A 22,905-nucleotide genomic window follows, 5' to 3' on the forward strand; every position below is an offset into this window, starting at 1 on the left:
ACTCTAAACTCACAAACGGAAGTACAGCGACAACGAGTAGGAGTTAGGTGCAGGTTCAGACTCTGCAGAAAAAGGGAAGGTACGGACATAGAGAAAAACAGGTAACAGGCTAGGAGAGTGTTCAGACAGGAACTGAGTGTTCAGACAGGAACTGACACTGCAGCGAGATACAGGAGTGAGTCTGGGTATGCGGCCCCCAGAATGGCGGACAAACAGGCTAGAAGACACAGATAACAGGTCTGGGTATGCGGCCCCCAGAAGGCGGGACGAACAGGCTAGGAGAGTGTTCAGACAGGCCTGGGAATACAGCCTCCAGGAAGGTGGACAGGCAGGAAAAACAGAACAGGACCTGGCACATCAGAGGCAAGAAGGTCTCTGAGGATAAGAGTTGCTCAGGCCCCAGCTTCAAGGTGGAGCTGGTTTAAATATCCAGTGACAGACAGCAATAGGCTGAGGACGCATTAGGGGTGGGCCTGACGCGCCCCCTGGGACATATTCCTTTTTGAGGGGAATACCCGGCACCGGATCAGATGGGGGGGGGTTGTAGTCTCCGAGCGGCTGTGACCCGGTCCCGTGCCCAGGGCGTCAAGCTCAGTGTTATGTGGCAGCTTTACAGATGTTACTAAAGTTCTTTTGTGTCGACTACGCCACCCGTTGTAATGCGGTCACTGTGGCCGCCGCTGCAGCAGGGTCCGCTGAGGCTGATGGTGGATGCGCAGCTTGGTGGGATAACCCCCAACGGGAGGGGTATAGCCTCAGAGGGGACAGGCGCAGAGGATGGGGGTTGTGGTGGTGTGGTGCAGCCGGCAATGAAGACAGACTCGGGTTGTGCAGTTAAGGGAGTTTACTTACTGCTGATGTTTCGGTCACTCCAGCTGCTAGTGACCACCCGAGCCGTGCTGCGTCCACCAGGTCCTGGATCCGGTCAACCCCCAAACAAGTCCAGAGCGTGGCCCTGAGCTCTCCCTCTGTCCTTTCTTCAGCCGTCCCCACCAGGGATTCACCTAGGTCCAGCTCCCTCGGGCCTTCTTTTGGGACACCCTTGGCCCTGGGTTCCCTGACCCTTCATGTGGTGTGCCTTCGGGGTGAATGTGGTGGGTGACCGTGACAGACACTGCCCACGGTCTCCGGTCTCTGGCTGGGGAATGTCTTTGCCCCCACCAGCTTGGGTTCCGGTACCCTCTTGCTGACTCCTCACCCGGTGCTCTAATTTGGGTTCTTGGGTCCCTTCAGTCTTCCCCCTCTGGGTCTTTCTCTGCTCCACTCTCTCTCTCTCCAGGGCTGCTGTTTCCTTCTCTCTCCTCTCCAACTGACTTGTTCTCAGCGTCTGACCCTGATCTAAGTTGGTGCCCTCCTTATATATCCCTCTATGTGTGAGCTCAGGTGACCAGCACCCAATGAGCTCCTATCACTACCCAGACTGCTCCCCCTATCTGCCCCTACACTACATGGGATGTACCACCCCCCTCCCACTCCAGCCAGGAACAGGCTCGGTTGTACCTGCACATTTCTAAGTGGGAGTACCGTCGGCCTGCTCCTCTGAAATGGGATGTATGTAGTGCATGCAGTCTATCTGAGCTCAGTTCCACACTCCTTCCTTACCCGGGAGTGGAATATCACACCTCTGGGTTGAGGTGCAATACCCCTGTAGCAGCCGAATCCTCAGGGTGCTACATTCCCCCCTGGTAAATCACAGCACGTCCTCGGGCTGTAAGACATAAAACACCAAAACATACAAAATTTTTATATGAACATATAAAACATATAAACATTATATATATATAAAACTTTTTATATAAACATTCTCGTAGACTTCTCTTGTCTCTGGTTCCTCCTCCTCCGGACACTGTGCAACGTGTGTCCGGGAAAAGTGCGACAGTCTCTTAGAAAATCTGGTTTTCTATAAAACCGGTAGGGGGCGCTTTAGGACGCGCAACTATTTACAGGGAAAGTTGGCCGCTCTCAGTCCTCGGCCAGGTAGAGGGTAGGGAATGGCTGCTCACAGTCCTCAGCCTGTAGGATGAAGGGGTTAACGGGTAAACAGTTCCCTGGTCCCAACGGGGACTATTTTAGCAGCAACAGTTTCAGTTTCTATATACCCCGATTGGGTAACTATTTACAGCTCCTGCTCTGCCGCACTCAACGGCGTCTTCCTCCTGCTCTTTCTTGATATGATGTTTCTTCAGACCCGTCCGGGTCCTCTGGCTCCTCCTCCCCGTACCGCAACTCCTCCTCCGTCAAGCGGTGTACGTGGAGGGCGTATGGTCCTTTGGCACACTTGTGCCGGGTGAAAGTGACCTCGTCTCCGACGTAGAGGTCACGGCCTTTGTGACCTTCCGGCAGGTGGGACTCGACGTCCCTGCGGGTCACAAAAACGTCACCGCGGTTGTTACGGTCCCGAATAAAGCCCCACCCATGCTGCGGGTTGAACTTTATCACTGTCCCGATGGTGCGGGGACAATGCGCTGCACGGGGGTTCCTCCTAGTCCGGCTCTTCTGCTCCGCGCTCTGGATTTGGGCCTGTTGTTCTCTGACCCGCCTCTCCTCCCGTTCTCTCTTAAACTCTGCCAGCTGTTGACGGCAACACTCTGTACGTTCAGCGGCGACTGCCCGAGTTTCTCCGGTGAACCCCATCAAATCTTCTCCCGTGGGGTCCCACACGAATTGGGCTTCTGCTAGAGGAGGCGAGACCCGAGCCACGGGCTTCGGAGCCGGGATTAGGGGCTCACACAAGGGCCCTAGTCTTTGCTGCCGCTCCAGCTCAGGGTACCCTTCGGGCCAGATGAAGGGCCGCCCGTCCGGCCATGTGAGCTGGCCGAAGAGGTCCTCCCCCAGGTGTGGCACCCTAGGTATTGCGGGCGCGGGCGCGGTGGTGGTGGCGCCCGGGTTGCCCAGGCCTTGCGGCCAGGCCTGGGGCACCTGGAAGGTGAAGGGCACCGTTAGGACGGCGGCGCCCTGGGCTACCTGGCCTTGCGGCCAGGCCGGAGGCTCCGCGGAGGTAGGGGGCGCTGTTGGTGGTGCGGCGCCCGGGGGTACTAGGCCTTGCGACCAGGCTGGTGGTAATTCCTGCTTTGTCACGCTCCGGGTCGGGGCGCGTGACGTCACAGGGGTCGCTGCGGCGGCTTCCGGTCGGGGCCTAGTCCATGGCGGTGACCTGGCGGCTACGGGCACAGCAGGGGGACTTTCGGGCTCTGCGACGGGGAGCTGGGGCAGTTGGGCGGTTTCTCGGCTTGGGGTATAAGCGTCCCCTTTACCTGCCTCCATGCGTTCGGCTCCCTCCTCGGCGCCGTCTCCGGCCTTGGGTCCTCCCGCGCCATCCTCAGAGGCGGTCTGCTTCCTCTTCCAGGGTAGCGTGCTCCGTTGACTGGTCTCTGCTTGCTGGGCCATCTCCCGGCTCCACTCCGCCAGTATCTCACGCTGTACCCGGGCCATCCTCCTTGCGAGGCCCTCCAGGGCAGTTTGTGCACACTCCCGGTCTCGGGGGAGCTGCGCTAGGATCTCCGCTAGACCTAGCGGGGTTGTGGACTCTAGCAGGCTCCTGACCATCGGGTCGGTGCTGCTCTGCTCGGCTTCCGGCAGGCTCCTGGCCAGCGGGCCGGTGCTGCTCTGCCCTCCTTCCTCGGTCTCTAGCAGACTCCTGGCCAGCGGGCCGCTGCTGTTCTGCTTTTTCTCCATATCCGGGTAAGCTTCTCCGCTACTCCTTTCCAGGCTTCCTGCCTCCGGGTGCGCTCGCTCCAGACTGCTCCAAGCGACACCCATCTTTTCTCTTCTCTTTCGTCTCCTCCCACTTCGAGGGCGGTCCCGGGGCAACTCGGTGACTGTCAGCTCCAGGGGGAGTTCTTTCACGCTGACAGACACCTCCAGCATCACAGTCTCTGTTGGTGGGGGCGGTTTCCACTTTTGGCGCCATTTTCTGTCCTGGCCCACGATGGGAGGTGGCCTCTTGCCCTCCTTTGGCACGCCCATAATGGCGTCCGCTGCTCTTCCAAGGCGGGAAATCTGCGGTTTTGGCGGGAAGCGTCGCCCAGTGGCGGGAAACTCTGCAGATGGCGGGAACAAGCTGGAAATGGCGGACAATCGGCGGGAAACGACTGGTGATGGAGTCCGATGGCGTGGACCCTCCGGAACCGGCGGGAGACTTCTTTCTGAGGTAAACTTGCACTTTTCTTCAGGCACGCAGTACCCGGGTGTTGCGGGCACGTAATCCTGCCGACTACGCCAAAGTTGACGCGCCCCCTGGGACATATTCCTTTTTGAGGGGAATACCCGGCACCGGATCAGATGGGGGGGGTTGTAGTCTCCGAGCGGCTGTGACCCGGTCCCGTGCCCAGGGCGTCAAGCTCAGTGTTATGTGGCAGCTTTACAGATGTTACTAAAGTTCTTTTGTGTCGACTACGCCACCCGTTGTAATGCGGTCACTGTGGCCGCCGCTGCAGCAGGGTCCGCTGAGGCTGATGGTGGATGCGCAGCTTGGTGGGATAACCCCCAACGGGAGGGGTATAGCCTCAGAGGGGACAGGCGCAGAGGATGGGGGTTGTGGTGGTGTGGTGCAGCCGGCAATGAAGACAGACTCGGGTTGTGCAGTTAAGGGAGTTTACTTACTGCTGATGTTTCGGTCACTCCAGCTGCTAGTGACCACCCGAGCCGTGCTGCGTCCACCAGGTCCTGGATCCGGTCAACCCCCAAACAAGTCCAGAGCGTGGCCCTGAGCTCTCCCTCTGTCCTTTCTTCAGCCGTCCCCACCAGGGATTCACCTAGGTCCAGCTCCCTCGGGCCTTCTTTTGGGACACCCTTGGCCCTGGGTTCCCTGACCCTTCATGTGGTGTGCCTTCGGGGTGAATGTGGTGGGTGACCGTGACAGACACTGCCCACGGTCTCCGGTCTCTGGCTGGGGAATGTCTTTGCCCCCACCAGCTTGGGTTCCGGTACCCTCTTGCTGACTCCTCACCCGGTGCTCTAATTTGGGTTCTTGGGTCCCTTCAGTCTTCCCCCTCTGGGTCTTTCTCTGCTCCACTCTCTCTCTCTCCAGGGCTGCTGTTTCCTTCTCTCTCCTCTCCAACTGACTTGTTCTCAGCGTCTGACCCTGATCTAAGTTGGTGCCCTCCTTATATATCCCTCTATGTGTGAGCTCAGGTGACCAGCACCCAATGAGCTCCTATCACTACCCAGACTGCTCCCCCTATCTGCCCCTACACTACATGGGATGTACCACCCCCCTCCCACTCCAGCCAGGAACAGGCTCGGTTGTACCTGCACATTTCTAAGTGGGAGTACCGTCGGCCTGCTCCTCTGAAATGGGATGTATGTAGTGCATGCAGTCTATCTGAGCTCAGTTCCACACTCCTTCCTTACCCGGGAGTGGAATATCACACCTCTGGGTTGAGGTGCAATACCCCTGTAGCAGCCGAATCCTCAGGGTGCTACAGGCCCACAGCAGCTACAAAAAACAGGAAGTAACCGGGCCGCTGCCCTAAGCAGTCAGAACTGAGACAAATAGACAGCATGAATAGAAGCCAGACTAGCAGACTGGACTGAAGATCAAGTTTGCGATCTTGCATAGTTAGAGATGGTGCACCATGCAAGCCCGCCACCAGGTAAGTTACAATGAGCCCTCTTGGTATGTGACCCCGGACCTCTTCACTACCCTAGCATCACAATTTCATTTATGAAATGACATTATTAGCTCACCCCTCTGTCTTTATTATCGATGTGTGTATTGATATCTGGTTAAAAGTGACTTCTAAGAGGTAGTTCACATTGGAATCTTTCATCCACAATCCATGAATTTATCTTGTACAGTAAATTATATGATAGCACATTTTTATTATTATTGAGAGAAATTTCGGAAGAGTGAGGTGGGGAATTAAAAGCAGAGGTTTCGACGCCTGTGAAGAATGGTCGATATGATAATTGGCACCATGCCCGCTTCCCTCCCCTTTAGCTGTGCTTGATGAGCGGTGAAATCATTCAGATGAATTCAAAGATGAGCTTAATTTTTGAGCCCGCTGACTTGGAGCAAGCTTCTCCGGCAACTGTGAGCAGGTAATTGGATTTCGCTTCAAATGGTCAGGTTGGTGCAGTCACTGTCTTATTTGCGCAGCGTGTGTCATTCCTTTTTGCTTGAGGGTGTTGTGTTTCTCTCATCCAGGTGTGGGATGATCTATATGGAACCCCACCAGCTTGGATGGAATCCTTTGAAAGATTCCTACATGAGCGCTCTGCCGGAGCATCTGATGAGCGAACACAAGGAATTGGTAAGAGCGCGAGTGACTCAAGATGAAATAAAAACACGACCACTGAATGCTCTGTTTCTGCTTGTCAAGTATCCAGTTACTGTAGCTTCACTGTTTATATTCTGTTATATTCCCAGGATCTTACATTATGTCTTCAATGTAAAATAAAGTTTTTTTTCTAAATATACTACATTTTAAAAAATGCATCGTATCAGCTTCTCCGTCTCCTCTAGAAAATAATGAAAACCCAGGAAATGTTAATCCCTTGTTGCTACTGGATCCATCTTCCACTGATTCCTGCTTTCTTCTTACGCAATGCTCTGTCGCTTGCTGTACATCGAGATTGAGCATGCACAGATATCAGCGCACGGTCTCTCTGCTCTTACACAGTCCCCTGTATTCATTATACACTGCTCAGCTGCATCTGTCACCTTCCCCTATATTCAGTATGCACCGCTCAGCTACAGCGGTCACCTTTCCCTATATTCACTATGCACTGCTCAGCTGCAGCTGTCACCTTCCCCTATATTCACTATGCACTGCTCAGCTGCAGCTGTCACATTCCCCTATATTCACTATGCACTGTTCAGCTGCAGCTGTCACCTTCTCCTATAATCACTATCCAGCACTCAGCTGCAGTTGTCACCTTCCCCTATATTCACTATGCACTGCTCAGCTGCATCTGTCACCTTCCCCTATATTCACTATGCACCACTCAGCTGCAGCGTCACCTTCCCCTATATTTACTATGCACTGCTCAGCTGCAGCTGTCACCTTCCCCTATATTCACTATGCACTGCTCAGCTGCAGCTGTCACCTTCCCCTATATTCACTATGCACTGCTCAGTTGCAGCTGTCACCTTCCCCTATATTCACTATGCACTGCTCAGCTTCAGCTGTCACTTTCCCCTATATTCATTATGCACTGCTCAGCTGCAGCTGTCACCTTCTCCTATAATCACTATGCACCGCTCAGCTGCAGCGTCACCTTCCCCTATATTCACTATGCACTGCTCAGCTGCAGCGTCACCTTCCCCTATATTCACTATGCACTGCTCAGCTGCAGCTGTCACCTTCCCCTATATTCACTATGCACTGCTCAGCTGCAGCGTCACCTTCCCCTATATTCACTATGCACTGCTCAGCTGCAGCTGTCACCTTCCCCTATATTCACTATGCACTGCTCAGCTGCAGCTGTCACCTTCCCCTATATTCACTATGCACCGCTCAGCTGCAGCTGTCACCTTCCCCTATATTCACTATGCACCGCTCAGCTGCAGCTGTCACCTTCCCCTATATTCACTATGCACCGCTCAGCTGCAGCTGTCACCTTCCCCTATATTCACTATGCACCGCTCAGCTGCAGCTGTCACCTCCCCCTATATTCACTATGCACTGCTCAGCTGCAGCTGTCACCTTCCCCTATATTCATTATGCACTGCTCAGCTGCAGCTGTCACCTTCCCCTATATTCACTATGCACTGCTCAGCTGCAGCTGTCACCTTCCCCTATATTCACTATGCACTGCTCAGCTGCAGCTGTCACCTTCCCCTATATTCACTATGCACTGCTCAGCTGCAGCTGTCACCTTCCTCTATATTCACTATGCACTGCTCAGCTGCAGCTTCACCTTCCCCTATATTCACTATGCACTGCTCAGCTGCAGCTGTCACCTTCCCCTATATTCACTATGCACTGCTCAGCTGCAGCTGTCACCTTCCCCTATATTCACTATGCACTGCTCAGCTGCAGCTGTCACCTTCCTCTATATTCACTATGCACTGCTCAGCTGCAGCTGTCACCTTCCCCTATATTCACTATGCACTGCTCAGCTGCAGCTGTCACCTTCCCCTATATTCACTATGCACTGCTCAGCTGCAGCGTCACCTTCCCCTATATACACTATGCACTGCTCAGCTGCAGCTGTCACCTTCCCCTATATTCACTATGCACTGCTCAGCTGCAGCTGTCACCTTCCTCTATATTCACTATGCACTGCTCAGCTGCAGCTGTCACCTTCCCCTATATTCACTATGCACTGCTCAGCTGCAGCTGTCACCTTCCCCTATATTCACTATGCACTGCTCAGCTGCAGCTGTCACCTTCCTCTATATTCACTATGCACTGCTCAGCTGCAGCTTCACCTTCCCCTATATTCACTATGCACTGCTCAGCTGCAGCTGTCACCTTCCCCTATATTCACTATGCACTCCTCAGCTGCAACTGTCACCTTCCCCTATATTCACTATGCACTGTTCAGCTGCAGCTGTCACCTTCCCCTATATTCACTATGCACTGCTCAGCTGCAGCTGTCACCTTCCTCTATATTCACTATGCACTGCTCAGCTGCAGCTGTCACCTTCCCCTATATTCACTATGCACTGCTCAGCTGCAGCTGTCACCTTCCCCTATATTCACTATGCACTGCTCAGCTGCAGCTGTCACCTTCCCCTATATTCACTATGCACTGCTCAGCTGCAGCTGTCACCTTCCCCTATATTCACTATGCACTGCTCAGCTGCAGCTGTCACCTTCCTCTATATTCACTATGCACTGCTCAGCTGCAGCTTCACCTTCCCCTATATTCACTATGCACTGCTCAGCTGCAGCTGTCACCTTCCCCTATATTCACTATGCACTGCTCAGCTGCAGCTGTCACCTTCCCCTATATTCACTATGCACTGCTCAGCTGCAGCTGTCACCTTCCTCTATATTCACTATGCACTGCTCAGCTGCAGCTGTCACCTTCCCCTATATTCACTATGCACTGCTCAGCTGCAGCGTCACCTTCCCCTATATACACTATGCACTGCTCAGCTGCAGCTGTCACCTTCCCCTATATTCACTATGCACTGCTCAGCTGCAGCTGTCACCTTCCTCTATATTCACTATGCACTGCTCAGCTGCAGCTGTCACCTTCCCCTATATTCACTATGCACCGCTCAGCTGCAGCTGTCACCTTCCCCTATATTCACTATGCACTCCTCAGCTGCAGCTGTCACCTTCCCCTATATGCACTATGCACTGTTCAGCTGCAGCTGTCACCTTCCCCTATATTCACTATGCACTGCTCAGCTGCAGCTGTCACCTTCCTCTATATTCACTATGCACTGCTCAGCTGCAGCTGTCACCTTCCCCTATATTCACTATGCACTGCTCAGCTGCAGCTGTCACCTTCCCCTATATTCACTATGCACTGCTCAGCTGCAGCTGTCACCTTCCCCTATAATCACTATCCAGCATTCAGCTGCAGCTGTCACCTTCCCCTATATTCACTGTGCACCGCTCAGCTGCAGCTGTCACCTTCCCCTATATTCACTATGCACCGCTCAGCTGCAGCTGTCACCTTCCCCTATATTCACTATGCACTGCTCAGCTGCAGCTGTCACCTTCCCCTATATTCACTATGCACTACTCAGCTGCAGCTGTCACCTTCCCCTATATTCACTATGCACTGCTCAGCTGCAGCGTCACCTTCCCCTATATTCACTATGCACCGCTCAGCTGCAGCTGTCACCTTCCCCTATATTCACTATGCACCGCTCAGCTGCAGCTGTCACCTTCCCCTATATTCACTATGCACTGCTCAGCTGCAGCTGTCACCTTCCCCTATATTCACTATGCACTGCTCAGCTGCAGCTGTCACCTTCCCCTATATTCACTATGCACTGCTCAGCTGCAGCTGTCACCTTCCCCTATATTCACTATGCACCGCTCAGCTGCAGCTGTCACCTTCCCCTATATTCACTATTCACTGCTCAGCTGCAGCTGTCACCTTCCCCTATATTCACTATGCACTGCTCAGCTGCAGCTGTCACCTTCCCCTATATTCACTATGCACTGCTCAGCTGCAGCTGTCACCTTTCCCTATATTCACTATGCACTGCTCAGCTGCAGCTGTCACCTTCCTCTATATTCACTATGCACTGCTCAGCTGCAGCTGTCACCTTCCCCTATATTCACTATGCACCGCTCAGCTGCAGCTGTCACCTTCCCCTATATTCACTATGCACTCCTCAGCTGCAGCTGTCACCTTCCCCTATATGCACTATGCACTGTTCAGCTGCAGCTGTCACCTTCCCCTATATTCACTATGCACTGCTCAGCTGCAGCTGTCACCTTCCTCTATATTCACTATGCACTGCTCAGCTGCAGCTGTCACCTTCCCCTATATTCACTATGCACTGCTCAGCTGCAGCTGTCACCTTCCCCTATATTCACTATGCACTGCTCAGCTGCAGCTGTCACCTTCCCCTATAATCACTATCCAGCATTCAGCTGCAGCTGTCACCTTCCCCTATATTCACTATGCACCGCTCAGCTGCAGCTGTCACCTTCCCCTATATTCACTATGCACCGCTCAGCTGCAGCTGTCACCTTCCCCTATATTCACTATGCACTGCTCAGCTGCAGCTGTCACCTTCCCCTGTATTCACTATGCACTGCTCAGCTGCAGCTGTCACCTTCCCCTATATTCACTATGCACTGCTCAGCTGCAGCTGTCACCTTCCCCTATATTCACTATGCACTGCTCAGCTGCAGCTGTCACCTTCCCCTATATTCACTATGCACCGCTCAGCTGCAGCTGTCACCTTCCCCTATATTCACTATGCACCGCTCAGCTGCAGCTGTCACCTTCCCCTATATTCACTATTCACTGCTCAGCTGCAGCTGTCACCTTCCCCTATATTCACTATGCACTGCTCAGCTGCAGCTGTCACCTTCCCCTATATTCACTATGCACTGTTCAGCTGCAGCTGTCACCTTCCCCTATATTCACTATGCAATGCTCAGCTGCAGCTGTCACTTTCCCCTATAATCACTATCCAGCACTCAGCTGCAGCTGTCACCTTCCCCTATATTCAGTATGGGTCGCTCACTTACACCTACCTTCTCAGGCTGTAGATGTAGAATGGACCTCTTTATTATTTTGCCTCTGCTTATATTTAAGGTGGTGTTTATGTGGAGTCATGTTAGTGATCTCCTCCTTCCCTTGCTCTCCTTTCTGCAATGCTCCTCAATAGTGATATCATGACAGTCAGCTCTGATATATCTCTACATATCATGGAACAATGAACATATATATTTTTAAAGTGGAGCTGGTCGGTGCCGTAAAGGTGACGCTGTCAGCATGGTTCATGTTCTGAGATCTGGCATCAGTCATGTGTTTTATCCATAATTTATGATCATGTCGGATCAGTGCAGAGAATGAAGGCGGACACTAGAGTCATCTGACAGCGGCTCCGTTCTCTATACCAGTACCAAGTCAGAAGAAATGATTACACTTCCCTGTATACGGTATATATATGTATATGTATACTTTATATACTATTGTGGTCAGTATACTAATATACTTTTTACCTTTTTATTCTCTGGCTTGCCAGGACCCCACACGGTTGGTATATTATATGGTGATTTCCTGCCATGTTCCATGTTTCCGTGTTCAAAAAGTCTTATCAGACGATATGAATGAAAAATAGATGTGATAAACTATACTCAATGAAATGGCTAGGTTTACCTCCACATGGGGCAAAGCGGCCTTTCCCAGCCCTAGACTGTATCTAAATACCCTGAATGAGGCATATTGACTGGTCGGCCTGACCCAGGGTGGGCCTGGCCCACCGGACTACTGCAGGATCATCTGGTAGGCCTGGACCCTGAAATAATAATGGGCTCTAAAGCTCTAGTAGATGACAACCCCATTTACAGGTGACTTAGGAAGCAATCACTTTCTCTTTCTCTTCAAGGGGATATTTTTTTAATATAGATAGTACTAGAGAAATTGAAACAAAAAAAAAATTGTCAAAAAAATGCACTTAACAGGTTATTTAAATAAAATAAAAAATGTATCCCCTGTTTGACTACTGGGACCACTTTGTGATCTCAAAAACTTGGCTCTGGAACTCAGAGAAAGTGACTTTGCAGCGCCCCGTAATATGTGGAGTAGAGGTGCGCATTCTTGGCCTCCACTCCATTCATTGCCTATGGGACTGTCGGAGAAAGCCAAGTGCTGTACTCTATTGCCAGCAGTCCCATAGACAATGAATGGAGCGGGGGCCACGAATGCGCACCTCTTCTCCACATAATACGGGGTCCATTCTCAAGGTTCCTGAGCCCCTTTCTCAGGATTACCATGGGTCTCAGCTGTCTGGATCCCAGTTGCCATCAACCTATTCCCTATCCTATGTATAGGGATTAACTTGTGTTTTTTAATCCTATAACACAAAAATCTAATTTGACACATTCCCTTTTTTAATATAATATTCACAAATATTCAGACTTTATTGCTGCTATCAATGAACACACAAAACATATTAACAACTTTTACAACGCATTTCGCAAGTGGATGATGGTCCATAAGAATCAGGTCCTCTGGTGGTGGGCCCAAGGACCCCCAGTCCAGGTCCTCTGGTGGGCCCAAGGAACACCACTCCAGGTCCTCTGGTGGGCCCAAGGAACCCCAGTCCAGGTCCTCTGGTGGGCCCAAGGAACCCCACTCCAGGTCCTCTGGTGGGCCCAAGGAACCCCACTCCAGGTCCTCTGGTGGGCCCAAGGAACCTCAGTCCAGGTCCTCTGGTGGGCCCAACGAACCCTACTCCAGGTCCTCTGGTGGGCCCAAGGAACCCCACTCCAGGTCCTCTGGTGGGCCCAAGGAACCTCAGTCCAGGTCCTCTGGTGGGCCCAAGGAACCTCAGTCCAGGTCCTCTGGTGGGCCCAAGGAACCCCAGTCCAGGTCCTCTGGTGGGCCCAAGGAACCCCAGTCCAGGTCCTCTGGTGGGCCCAAGGAACCTCAGTCCAGGTCCTCTGGTGGGCCCAAGGAAACCCAGTCCAGGTCCTCTGGTGGGCCCAAGGAACCCCAGTCCAGGTCCTCTGGTGGGCCAAAGGAACCCCAGTCCAGGTCCTCTGGTGGGCCCAAGGAACCCCAGTGCAACAAGGGCTTTTATTCCACTTTCTAAAATAAGAATTCTGTATGCGCTATTCTTTTTGTGCAGACTTGTTATCACTCCCTGAATCTGACAGGTACAAAGGAGTGTGTTCCCAATTTTATGATGTATCGGAAAGGATTGTCGGTATATTTTAGACTATCATCCTTTTTTAGTTATAGCAATTTCAAGCTTTTGTCTTGTGCTTTATTTTACTTTTAGATTAATGACATGTTTAACTGGCTTGTTCAGCTATGCCTGAATTTTATCCGTCTGGAATGTAAATTTCTGGTGCAGACTTCTCCCATCCACCTGACATTCAGCATGATGAGGCTTTACACCTGCTTGATCGGTACGGTTCTTCATTTTCATTCTTAAGATATCAAATGCTCAGAATTTAATTTTTAGTCTGAGGCTGTGAACCATTTATAACATTTTAGTCTACATACTGGATATGTAATAGCCATTACTTTATGCTTCATTTTATTGCCAAGTGTGTGCATATGTGTGTGTATATATATATATATATATATATATATATATATATATATATATATATATATATATATAGTGTACAGACCAAAAGTCTGGACAAACCTTCTCATTTAAAGATTTTTCTGTATTTTCATGACTATGAAAATTGTACATTCACATTGAAGGCATCAAAACTATGAATTAACACATGTGGAATTATATACTTAACAAAAAAGTGTGAAACAACTGAAAATATGTTTTATATTCTAGGTTCTTCAAAGTAGCCACCTTTTGCTTTGATGACTGCTTTGCACACTCTTGGCATTCTCTTGATGAGCTTCAAGAGGTAGTCACCGGAAATGGTTTTCACTTCACAGGTGTGCCCTGTCAGGTTTAATAAGTGGGATTTCTTGCCTTATAAATGGGGTTGGGACCATCAGTTGTGTTGTGCAGAAGTCAGGTGGATACACAGCTGATAGTCCTACTGAATAGACTGTTAGAATTTGTATTATGGCAAGAAAAAAGCAGCTAAGTAAAGAAAAACGAGTGGCCATCATTACTTTAAGAAATGAAGGTCAGTCAGTCCGAAAAATTGGGAAAACTTTGAAAGTGTCCACAAGTGCAGTTGCAAAAACCATCAAGCGCTTCAAAGAAACTGGCTCACATGAGGACCGCCCCGGTAAAGGAAGACCAAGAGTCACCCCTGCTTCTGAGGATAAGTTTATCCGAGTCACCAGCCTCAGAAATCGCAGGTTAACAGCAGCTCAGATTAGAGACCAGGTCAATGCCACACAGAGTTCTAGCAGCAGACACATCTCTTCAACAACTGTTAAGAGGAGACTTTGTGCAGAAGGCCTTCATGGTAAAATAGCTGCTAGGAAACCACTGCTAAGGACAGGCAACAAGTAGAAGAGACTTGTTTTGGCTAAAGAACACAAGGAATGGACATTAGACCAGTGGAAATCTGTGCTTTGGTCTGATGAGTCCAAATTTGAGATCTTTGGTTCCAACCACCGTGTCTTTGTGCGACGCAGAAAAGGTGAACGGATGGACTCTACATGCCTGGTTCCCACCATGAAGCATGGAGGAGGAGGTGTGATGGTGTGGGGGTGCTTTGCTGGTGACACTGTTTGGGATTTATTCAAAATTGAAGGCATATTGAACCACCATGGCTACCACAGCATCTTGCAGCGGCATGTTATTCCATCCGGTTTGCGTTTAGTTGGACCATCATTTATTTTTCAACAGGACAATGACCCCAAACCCACCTCCAGGCTGTGTAAGGGCTATTTGACCAAGAAGGAGAGTGATGGGGGGGCTACGCCAGATGACCTGGCCTCCACAGTCACCAGACCTGAACCCAATCGAGATGGTTTGGGGTGAGCTGGACCGCAGAGTGAAGGCAAAAGGGCCAACAAGTGCTAAGCATCTCTGGGAACTCCTTCAAGATTGTTGGAAGACCATTTCCGGTGACTACCTCTTGAAGGTCATCAAGAGAATGCCAAGTGTGTGCAAAGCAGTCATCAAAGCAAAAGGTGGCTACTTTGAAGAACCTAGAATATAAGACATATTTTCAGTTGTTTCACACTTTTTTGTTAAGTATATAATTCCACATGTGTTAATTCATAGTTGTGATGCCTTTAGTGTGAATGTACAATTTTCATAGTCATGAAAATACAGAAAAATCTTTAAATGAGAAGGTGTGTCCAAACTTTTGGTCTGTACTGTATATACACATACAGTGTGGGCCATTTATATGGATACACCTACATTAAATGGGAATGGTTGGTGATATCAACTTCCTGTTTGTGGCACATTAGTATATGGGAGGGGGAAAACTTTTCCAGATGGGTGGTGACCATGGCGGCCATTTTGAAGTTGGCCATTTTGGATCCAACTTTATTTTTTTCAATGGGAAGAGGGTCATGTGACACATCAAACTTATTGAGAATTTCATAAGAAAAACTATGGTGTGTTTAGTTTTAATGTAACTTTATTCTTTCATGAGTTTTTTACAAGTTTATGACCACTTATAAAATGTGTTCAAAGTGCTGCCAGTTGTGTTGGATTGTCAATGCAACCCTCTTCTCCCACTCTTGATACACTGATAGCAACACCGCAGAAGAAATGCCAGCACATGCTTCCAGTATCCGTTGTTTCAGATGCTGCACATCTCGTATCTTGATGGTATGGTGCGGTATATGGGGTACAAAGATAGTGGGGCCATTCTTCATCAATGGAAACCTCAATGCCACTGGATATCTGAAATTGCTACATGATGATGTGTTGCCCTCTTTATGCACTGAAGATGGCACGTTCCCTGAGTTTTTCCAACAAGATGGTGCACCACCACATTATGGGTGTCAGGTCCAAGCATTCCTACATGAACAGTTTCCTGGAAAGTGGATTGGTCGTCGTGGGCCAGTTGAATGGCCACCAAGGTCTCCCGATCTGACCCCCTTAGACTTTTATCTTTGGGGTCATCTGAAAGCAATTGTCTATGCTGTGAAGATATGAGATGTGCAGCATCTGAAACAACGGATACTGGAAGCCTGTGCTAGCATTTCTTCTGCGGTGTTGCTATCAGTGTATCAAGAGTGGGAGAAGAGGGTTGCATTGACAATCCAACACAATGGGCAGCACTTTGACAACATTTTATAAGTGGTCAAAAACTCATGAAAAAATAAAGTTACGTTAAAACCAAGCACAGCCTTGTTTTTTTTATGAAATTCTCAATAACTTTGATGTGTCACACGACCCTCTTCCCATTGAAAAAAATAAAGTTGGATCCAAAATGGCCGACTTCAAAATGGCCACCATGGTCACCACCCATCTGTAAAAGTTTTCCCCCTCCCATATACTAATGTGCCACAAACAGGAAGCTGATATCACCAACCATTCCCATTTAATTTAGGTGTATCCATATAAATGGCCCACCCTGTATATATACACGCACACAGTATATATGATGAAGTGCATAATATTAATTATATTGAACAGTCAGTTCTTCAAGTTGATGTTTAAAGCCACGTTCACATGTTCAGTATTTGGTCAGTATTTTACCTCAGTATTTGTAAGCCAAAACCAGGAGTGGAACAATAAGAGGAAAAGTATAATAGAAACACGTCACCACTTCTGCAGTTTTCACCCACCAATGGTTTTGGCTTACAAATACTGATATAAAATACTCATCAAATACTGCATATATGAGCGTGGCCTTAGAAGCAGGAAATTAGGCGAGCATAGGAAGCTGAGTGAATTTGGCAAAGAACTAAATTTGGATGATGAGTGAGAGTATCTACAAAAAGGCAGAATTGTGGAGCCCTCCCAGTAGACAATGGTTAGTTTCTACCAGAAGTAAATCATGGCAGGACAACTGGTGGGAGGCTCATTGGCACCAGAAGGCTTACCTGGTGAGGTGGATCTGCTAAGCCTCTGATCTAAAGTGGGGGTGGGGGAGGCGTACGGACTCAAGGCATTGGTAGAACTTCTCAGGGAACACTTGGAATCGAGGACTTGGATTATCTGGAATCTCAGGATTAGTCGGACAGATGGAGTAGAACCCAGCAGGGATGGATGCAAGTAGAAAACACAACAAGTACAGGTAATGGAGCAAACCAAACAAGGAAGACTAGAGTCTCAATCCAAAGACACAGATGTGTGTCCTAATGGGCCTTGTCATGTCCCTTAACTTGGGAATCAAACAGTATTGTATTGTCATTGTATTGTTGCTGTTATACTGTTACGGAATCAGTTCACCTTTTAGAAGTTTGTCCTGTCTCTCTCCCTGTAGCTCAGCTCTGATGTAAGTAACCCCTCCCTTCTTCCTCCTGTGTCAGTGTTTGTCAGCCATTTTGGTCTGAGATTCATCGCTATACATCACTGGTTAAGAATTGTCTTACCTACTTAATCTATGCATAATACAAGAATTCTGCTTGTGAATAAAACTTCTTCTGTGATCTTCATACATGCCTCTGTAGTCGAGTTAAGCTATTTGATGAAGTTCTTGGTGTGAGTACTGGTTCTATACAGACATTCATAGAAATGTTGTTTCCAGATCCCCACACTAGCAGCCTAGTTATGGAGTCAGAATAGACCTTAAATAGGATTAGGGAGATGAAGTCCCTGAGCCATGCTGGACAACCTGCAAAATCTGATGTGGCATACAATAGAGGGCAGGGGACAAAGGTGAAGGAAGCAGAGCCCGGGATGCCCAGGATAGGTTTGTAACAGGCACCCTGATGCACATGGGGAGAAACGACAAGTCTGTCTAGTCCGATCTCACAGAATATCCAGTTTTCTCTTCCAACATGATCAAGGGAGGGTCAGACTGTGGCAAACGCAGCAGGAATCAGTTAACCCTTCATGTCAGGTATCACAGTCCTTGCATGTGGAGATGAAGTAATGTATTCTCTGCACACCTTGGTTCCTTTTCATAACTGTGGATAGATATCTGGACAGTAAGGCTTAGCTGAGCGACATGGCCGACCAAGGTCATCCTTTCATGGCATCTGGACACTATTAGCTGAACAAGGCATCGTGCATAGGAGGGGATATGTGTCACCCAGGGGGAATATAGGGGACTCGGTACCGGGGTCTTTTACCTTGCTTAGAATGTCACGGCAGTCGGCTCCCGGGCCCGTACTCTGGGTCTCTCTTCAAAAAGGGGTTTTAGTATACAGTTTGTCTCGTGACGCCACCTGTGGTTTCCGGTAATGGTTACAGGCGCTGCTGCAGACCTCCAGGGGTGATGGGATGGCAGCTGGGATGTTCTTGCTCCCCACAAGCTGAGCGGGCCCCCGGGGCAGTGTAGGTGCAGATGGTGGTGATGCTGGGGCTTGTAGTGCAGGCGAGATGGCGCAGAAGAAATAACTGACGGAGGCAGTGCAGTGCAGTCATCCGAGTTTTACTCACAGTTCTTGTTCAAGGTTCTCAGGTACACTGTACAGGTGTCAGCCTCCGCGTCGCACTGCGTCCACCAGACTAGGGGTTCAGCACTTTCTCAAATATATCAGGAGCGCTTGACGGAACCCCGCTTTCTTTATGTTTCTTACTATACCGACTTCTCGCGCTGGGTCTTCTCCCTCCTGCCCGGCGCTTCCCACACACAGTCCCAATCGGGTGCTCTGAAGTCCCTCTGGGCAACCTGGAGTTCCCGGACCTGCTTGATGCCCTTCACGGTGACTAGGATGAGACTGTGACGACTGCACCATGGAAGTGCAGAAGCCTCCGGTTTTTCCAGCCGAGACCTGAAGTAACACAGCTGGTCCAGGGACTGGTTCCCTTCCTGCGGCCTGATCCCTCTGACACCTGGCTGATTCGGGGCGTACGGGTGCCGTCCTGCACTCACCGTACCCCCTGGGATCCCTTCTGTAAAACAGAGCCTTTCTCCTCTGCTCTCCTCCTGGGCCTCTATTACTAGGCCCCACTTATGGAGCAGAGCTCCTGAAGAGACTCTGCTCCCCTCCTCTCCTTTCACTGAATCACACTCACTCTCTGTTCTGCCACCCTAAGATGGCTTCCCTTTATATACCTCCTACAATGGTGCTCCCCTACTCTACATCCTGCACCCACACCCACTACTGGTTCCCCCTCTCTTTGGTTCCCCCCACTCCAGCCAGGGTCAGGGCTCAGCAGAAACATACATTGCGTCTTGCCCTTCCAGCCGGCGTGGAGCAGTGTAGTGTTGAATGTGGGTGTTGGGGTTCCGGGCAGCACTCCCTCCTTACTTGAGAGAAGGAGACACCACACCTCTGGGTGAGGTGCAATACCTCTGTGGCGACTGAACCCTCAGGGGCGCCACAGATACAGCACTATTCCATTGCTATATCCCTTCTTTCTCCTGATCAGTGGGGGATATTTTTACCCACACGATCATAAAGTATTACCATACCCTAACAATATGCCATCTCTTTATAAGATGGCAAAACCTGATTAAGGCTATATGCACAGAGTTTTTCTAGGCATTTTCAGAGCAGAAACTGAGAAAAAACTCTCCAAATGTCACAATGCCTCAAAAACCTTGGGCCCGATTCACTAATGTTTTTTTACTCTGAATGCATCAAAAAGGCGCACGCAATTCATGGATTTTGCGCAAAGTCGAAAATCGTCTTTATTTCTGCCTGTAACCGTTTTTGAAACTATTTTAGTGCAAAAAGTCACGTGTTTGGCAAAAATTTTTAACCCCTTCACGCCATATACGCCGTACATGTATGGTGCAAGTCGGAAGCGGGTGTATGGAACGGACTCCCATAGAGAGCCCGCTCCAAACCCACCAGATGATGGCTGTGTATTACAGCCAAGACCTGCAGCTAGTGGAGCGGTGCACCGCCCATGATTGTTAACCTGTTAAATGCCGCTATCAATTTCTGACAGTGGCATTAACATGTGCCGGCATGCACGCGAGTCATTCTCTCCGCTCATGACATGATCACCAGTCGCTGATAGGTTGTCTTGACAGCCGGGGCGTCAGCTGATGACCCCTGTGCCTATCATTACGGAGCTCCTTTTAAACCGTGCTTAAAGGCTTCAAAGGAGACTGTAATTTTTGCTATATGCAACGATGCTGTGGCACACGTGATCAGATGATCGCATCTTCAAGTCCCCTAAGGGGGCTAACAAGTACAGTAAAAAAAGTTTTAAAAAATATGGAAAAAAAGGTTCAAATTATCATTTATTATTATAGCGCCATTTATTCCATGGCGCTTTACATATGAAAAAGGTGTATACATAGCAAACAACAAGTACAATAATCTTGAACAAAACGTGACAGCGACTGGTACAGGAGGAGAGAGGACCGTGCCTGCGAGAGCTCACAATCCAAGGGATGGGTGAGGATATAGTCGGTGGGGGTAGAGCTGGTCGTGCAGCGGTATGGTGGAGCGGTGGTTACCGCAGGTTATAGGCTTGTCAGAAGAGGAGGGTCTTCAGGTTCCTTTTGAAGGTTTCCATGGTAGGCGACAGTCTGATATGTTGGGGTAGAGAGTTCCAGAGTAGGGGGGATGCACGGGAGAAATCTTGTATGCGATTGTGGGAAGAGGAGATAAGAGGTGAGTGGAGCAGGAGATCTTGTGAGGATCGGAGGTTGCTTGCCGGTATGTACAGGGAGACTAGGTCACAGTTATATGGAGGAGACAGGTTGTGGATGGCTTTGTATGCCATGGTTAGGGTTTTGAACTGGAGTCTCTGGGTAATGGGAAGCCAGTGAAGGGATTGACAGAGGGGGGAGGCCGGGGAATAGCGAGGGGACAGGTGGATTAGTCGGGCAGCAGAGTTTAGGATAGATTGGAGGGGTGCGAGAGTGTAAGAAGGGAGGCCACAGAGCAGGAGGTTGCAAGGTTGCAGTAGTCGAGGTGGGAGATGATGAGGGCGTGCACTAAAGTTTTTGCAGATTCATGCCTCCTCCTTCATTGAAAATAAAGATCTAACAAAAATACAGATGTGGTAGCGCTGCGTTCAGAAAAGTCAGATCTATCAAAATATAAAATAAAATAACCCGATCGGTAAACACCGTAAACGAAAAAAATTTAAGAATGCCGAAATTACATTTTTTTTTGGTCACTGCAATTCCACAAAAAAGGCTATAAGGAGTGATGAAAAAGTCACATTTATCCCAAAATGCTATCAATAAAAACGTCATCTCTCCCCACATAAAATAAGCCATCACACAGCTCAGCTGGTCAAAAATAAAAATGTTACGGGTCTTGGAAAATGGCGACACAACCCCAAAAAAAGTTTTTTTTTTGCAAACTTCTGATTTCCTTTTCTCCACTAAAATAATAAAGTAAACTGGACATAATTGGTATCACTGTAATCGTATTGATGAGGAGCATCATATTGCAAGGTCACTTTTACCACAAATTGTACACCGTACAAACAATTCCCAAAAAACAATGTCAGAATTGCGTTGTTGTTTTTTTGACAATTTCACCACACTTGGAATTTTTTTCCCATTTTCCAGTACACTTTGTGGTAGAATGAATGGTGTCATTCAAAAGTACAACTCGTCCGGCAAAAAAAACAAGCCCTCGTATGTCTATTTGGACAGAAGAATAAAAGAGTAATGGCTCTGGGAAGAAGGGGAGGAAAAAAAACAGAAACGCAAAAACGGAAATTGGCCCCATCGTGAAGGGGTTAAAAAATGCAACTTTTTAACTGGCGTACATGAAATCACTCCAGGAGGGTACTGCATTAGAGTTGTGCCAAATTTTTGGACTTTTTTTTTTTTTAAAAAAAAGTTGCATTTAAAAAAAAAGTCGCCTCCGAGGGATTTATTTGACAAACTACATCTGCATACTGCATAGTGTTGCCGAGCACAGCAGACGCTGGAAAGCCCACATTTACGAGATTAATCAAGGCTGTCATTGATTAGATCACTTTTTTTTTTCTTCATGCAAACTAGAAGCTGATACCTCCATTTCTACTCACTTCAGAGTCGTGACACATCTGATGTTTCAGCTTTCACTACTTGTCGCCTCCCGTGATTGCCAAAGGAGCCTTAACATACTGTAACTTTGGAGATTTGTACCATTTGGTCTCTTTTCTAGCGGCATGATAAAGAAAATCAGCCGAAACGAGACAAAATGTGCAATCAATAGATAACAAATGGAGATATTCTTCTATTTTTTTCTTAATATTGCCTCTTTTGCTCCAGTAGTTCACAATGGCCCAGTAAACTATTTCTGACCTGGATTATTGCTGTGTGCACGAGCCACAGTTATAGAAAAAAATTGACGTGCAGCTGTCTTGTGTAAGGCAGAGATAACACATGCCAATTTTTCTGCTCATATGGCAAGACTTGTTAAAGGGTCGATATTGATTTCTAGGATTGCTACTTCCAAAGGGTGGCACTAGAGTTCAAATCCTCTTCCTCTGCGAAGAGACAATTTGCATATCCAATTTCCCAGAGGAGCATACATGGCCTATAAGTCTCCTCACTCTGACATGCCAGGCCTGGCTTGTCTCTCTCCACAAAGAGAAACGTTACACCTTTGATCCCAATTTTTCTACTATCTATCTATTTTTCTACTAGTTTGGAATATCCATCAGATTGAGAACCTGTGCATAAACAACATATTTCAAAGGGTTTCCTCAAAAAAAAAAACGAGAATAGAGACTAAATGTATGATCGATGGTGGTCCCCCGCTGACCACAAGAATGCGGACCCCTGATTGAATAGAGCAATGGTCATCCATTTTCACTACAATGAATTAAATGTCCATGGCACTGACAGGGGACATGGGACCCCCACTCCATTCTCATGAAAAGTGGGGGTC

At 48.9% G+C, this 22,905-nt stretch overlaps 1 protein-coding gene across 2 annotated transcripts in view; it reads left to right on the top strand.

The window, feature by feature from the left end:
- The window catches only part of DNAH3 (dynein axonemal heavy chain 3), a 487,274-nt gene that overhangs the window by 310,879 nt on the left and 153,490 nt on the right, over window positions 1-22,905 (top strand). For both annotated transcript variants that reach the window (XM_073647962.1, XM_073647963.1), the window contains exons 37-39: window positions 5,942-6,042; window positions 6,149-6,254; window positions 13,379-13,508. In XM_073647962.1, coding sequence (XP_073504063.1) covers window positions 5,942-6,042; window positions 6,149-6,254; window positions 13,379-13,508 — 337 coding nt within the window. The remainder of the gene's footprint in view (window positions 1-5,941; window positions 6,043-6,148; window positions 6,255-13,378; window positions 13,509-22,905) is intronic.

This window comes from Phyllobates terribilis, unplaced genomic scaffold (assembly GCF_046119375.1).
Source record: "Phyllobates terribilis strain yellow unplaced genomic scaffold, ASM4611937v1 Scaffold_9__5_contigs__length_417890890, whole genome shotgun sequence".
NCBI lineage: Eukaryota > Metazoa > Chordata > Amphibia > Anura > Dendrobatidae > Phyllobates > Phyllobates terribilis.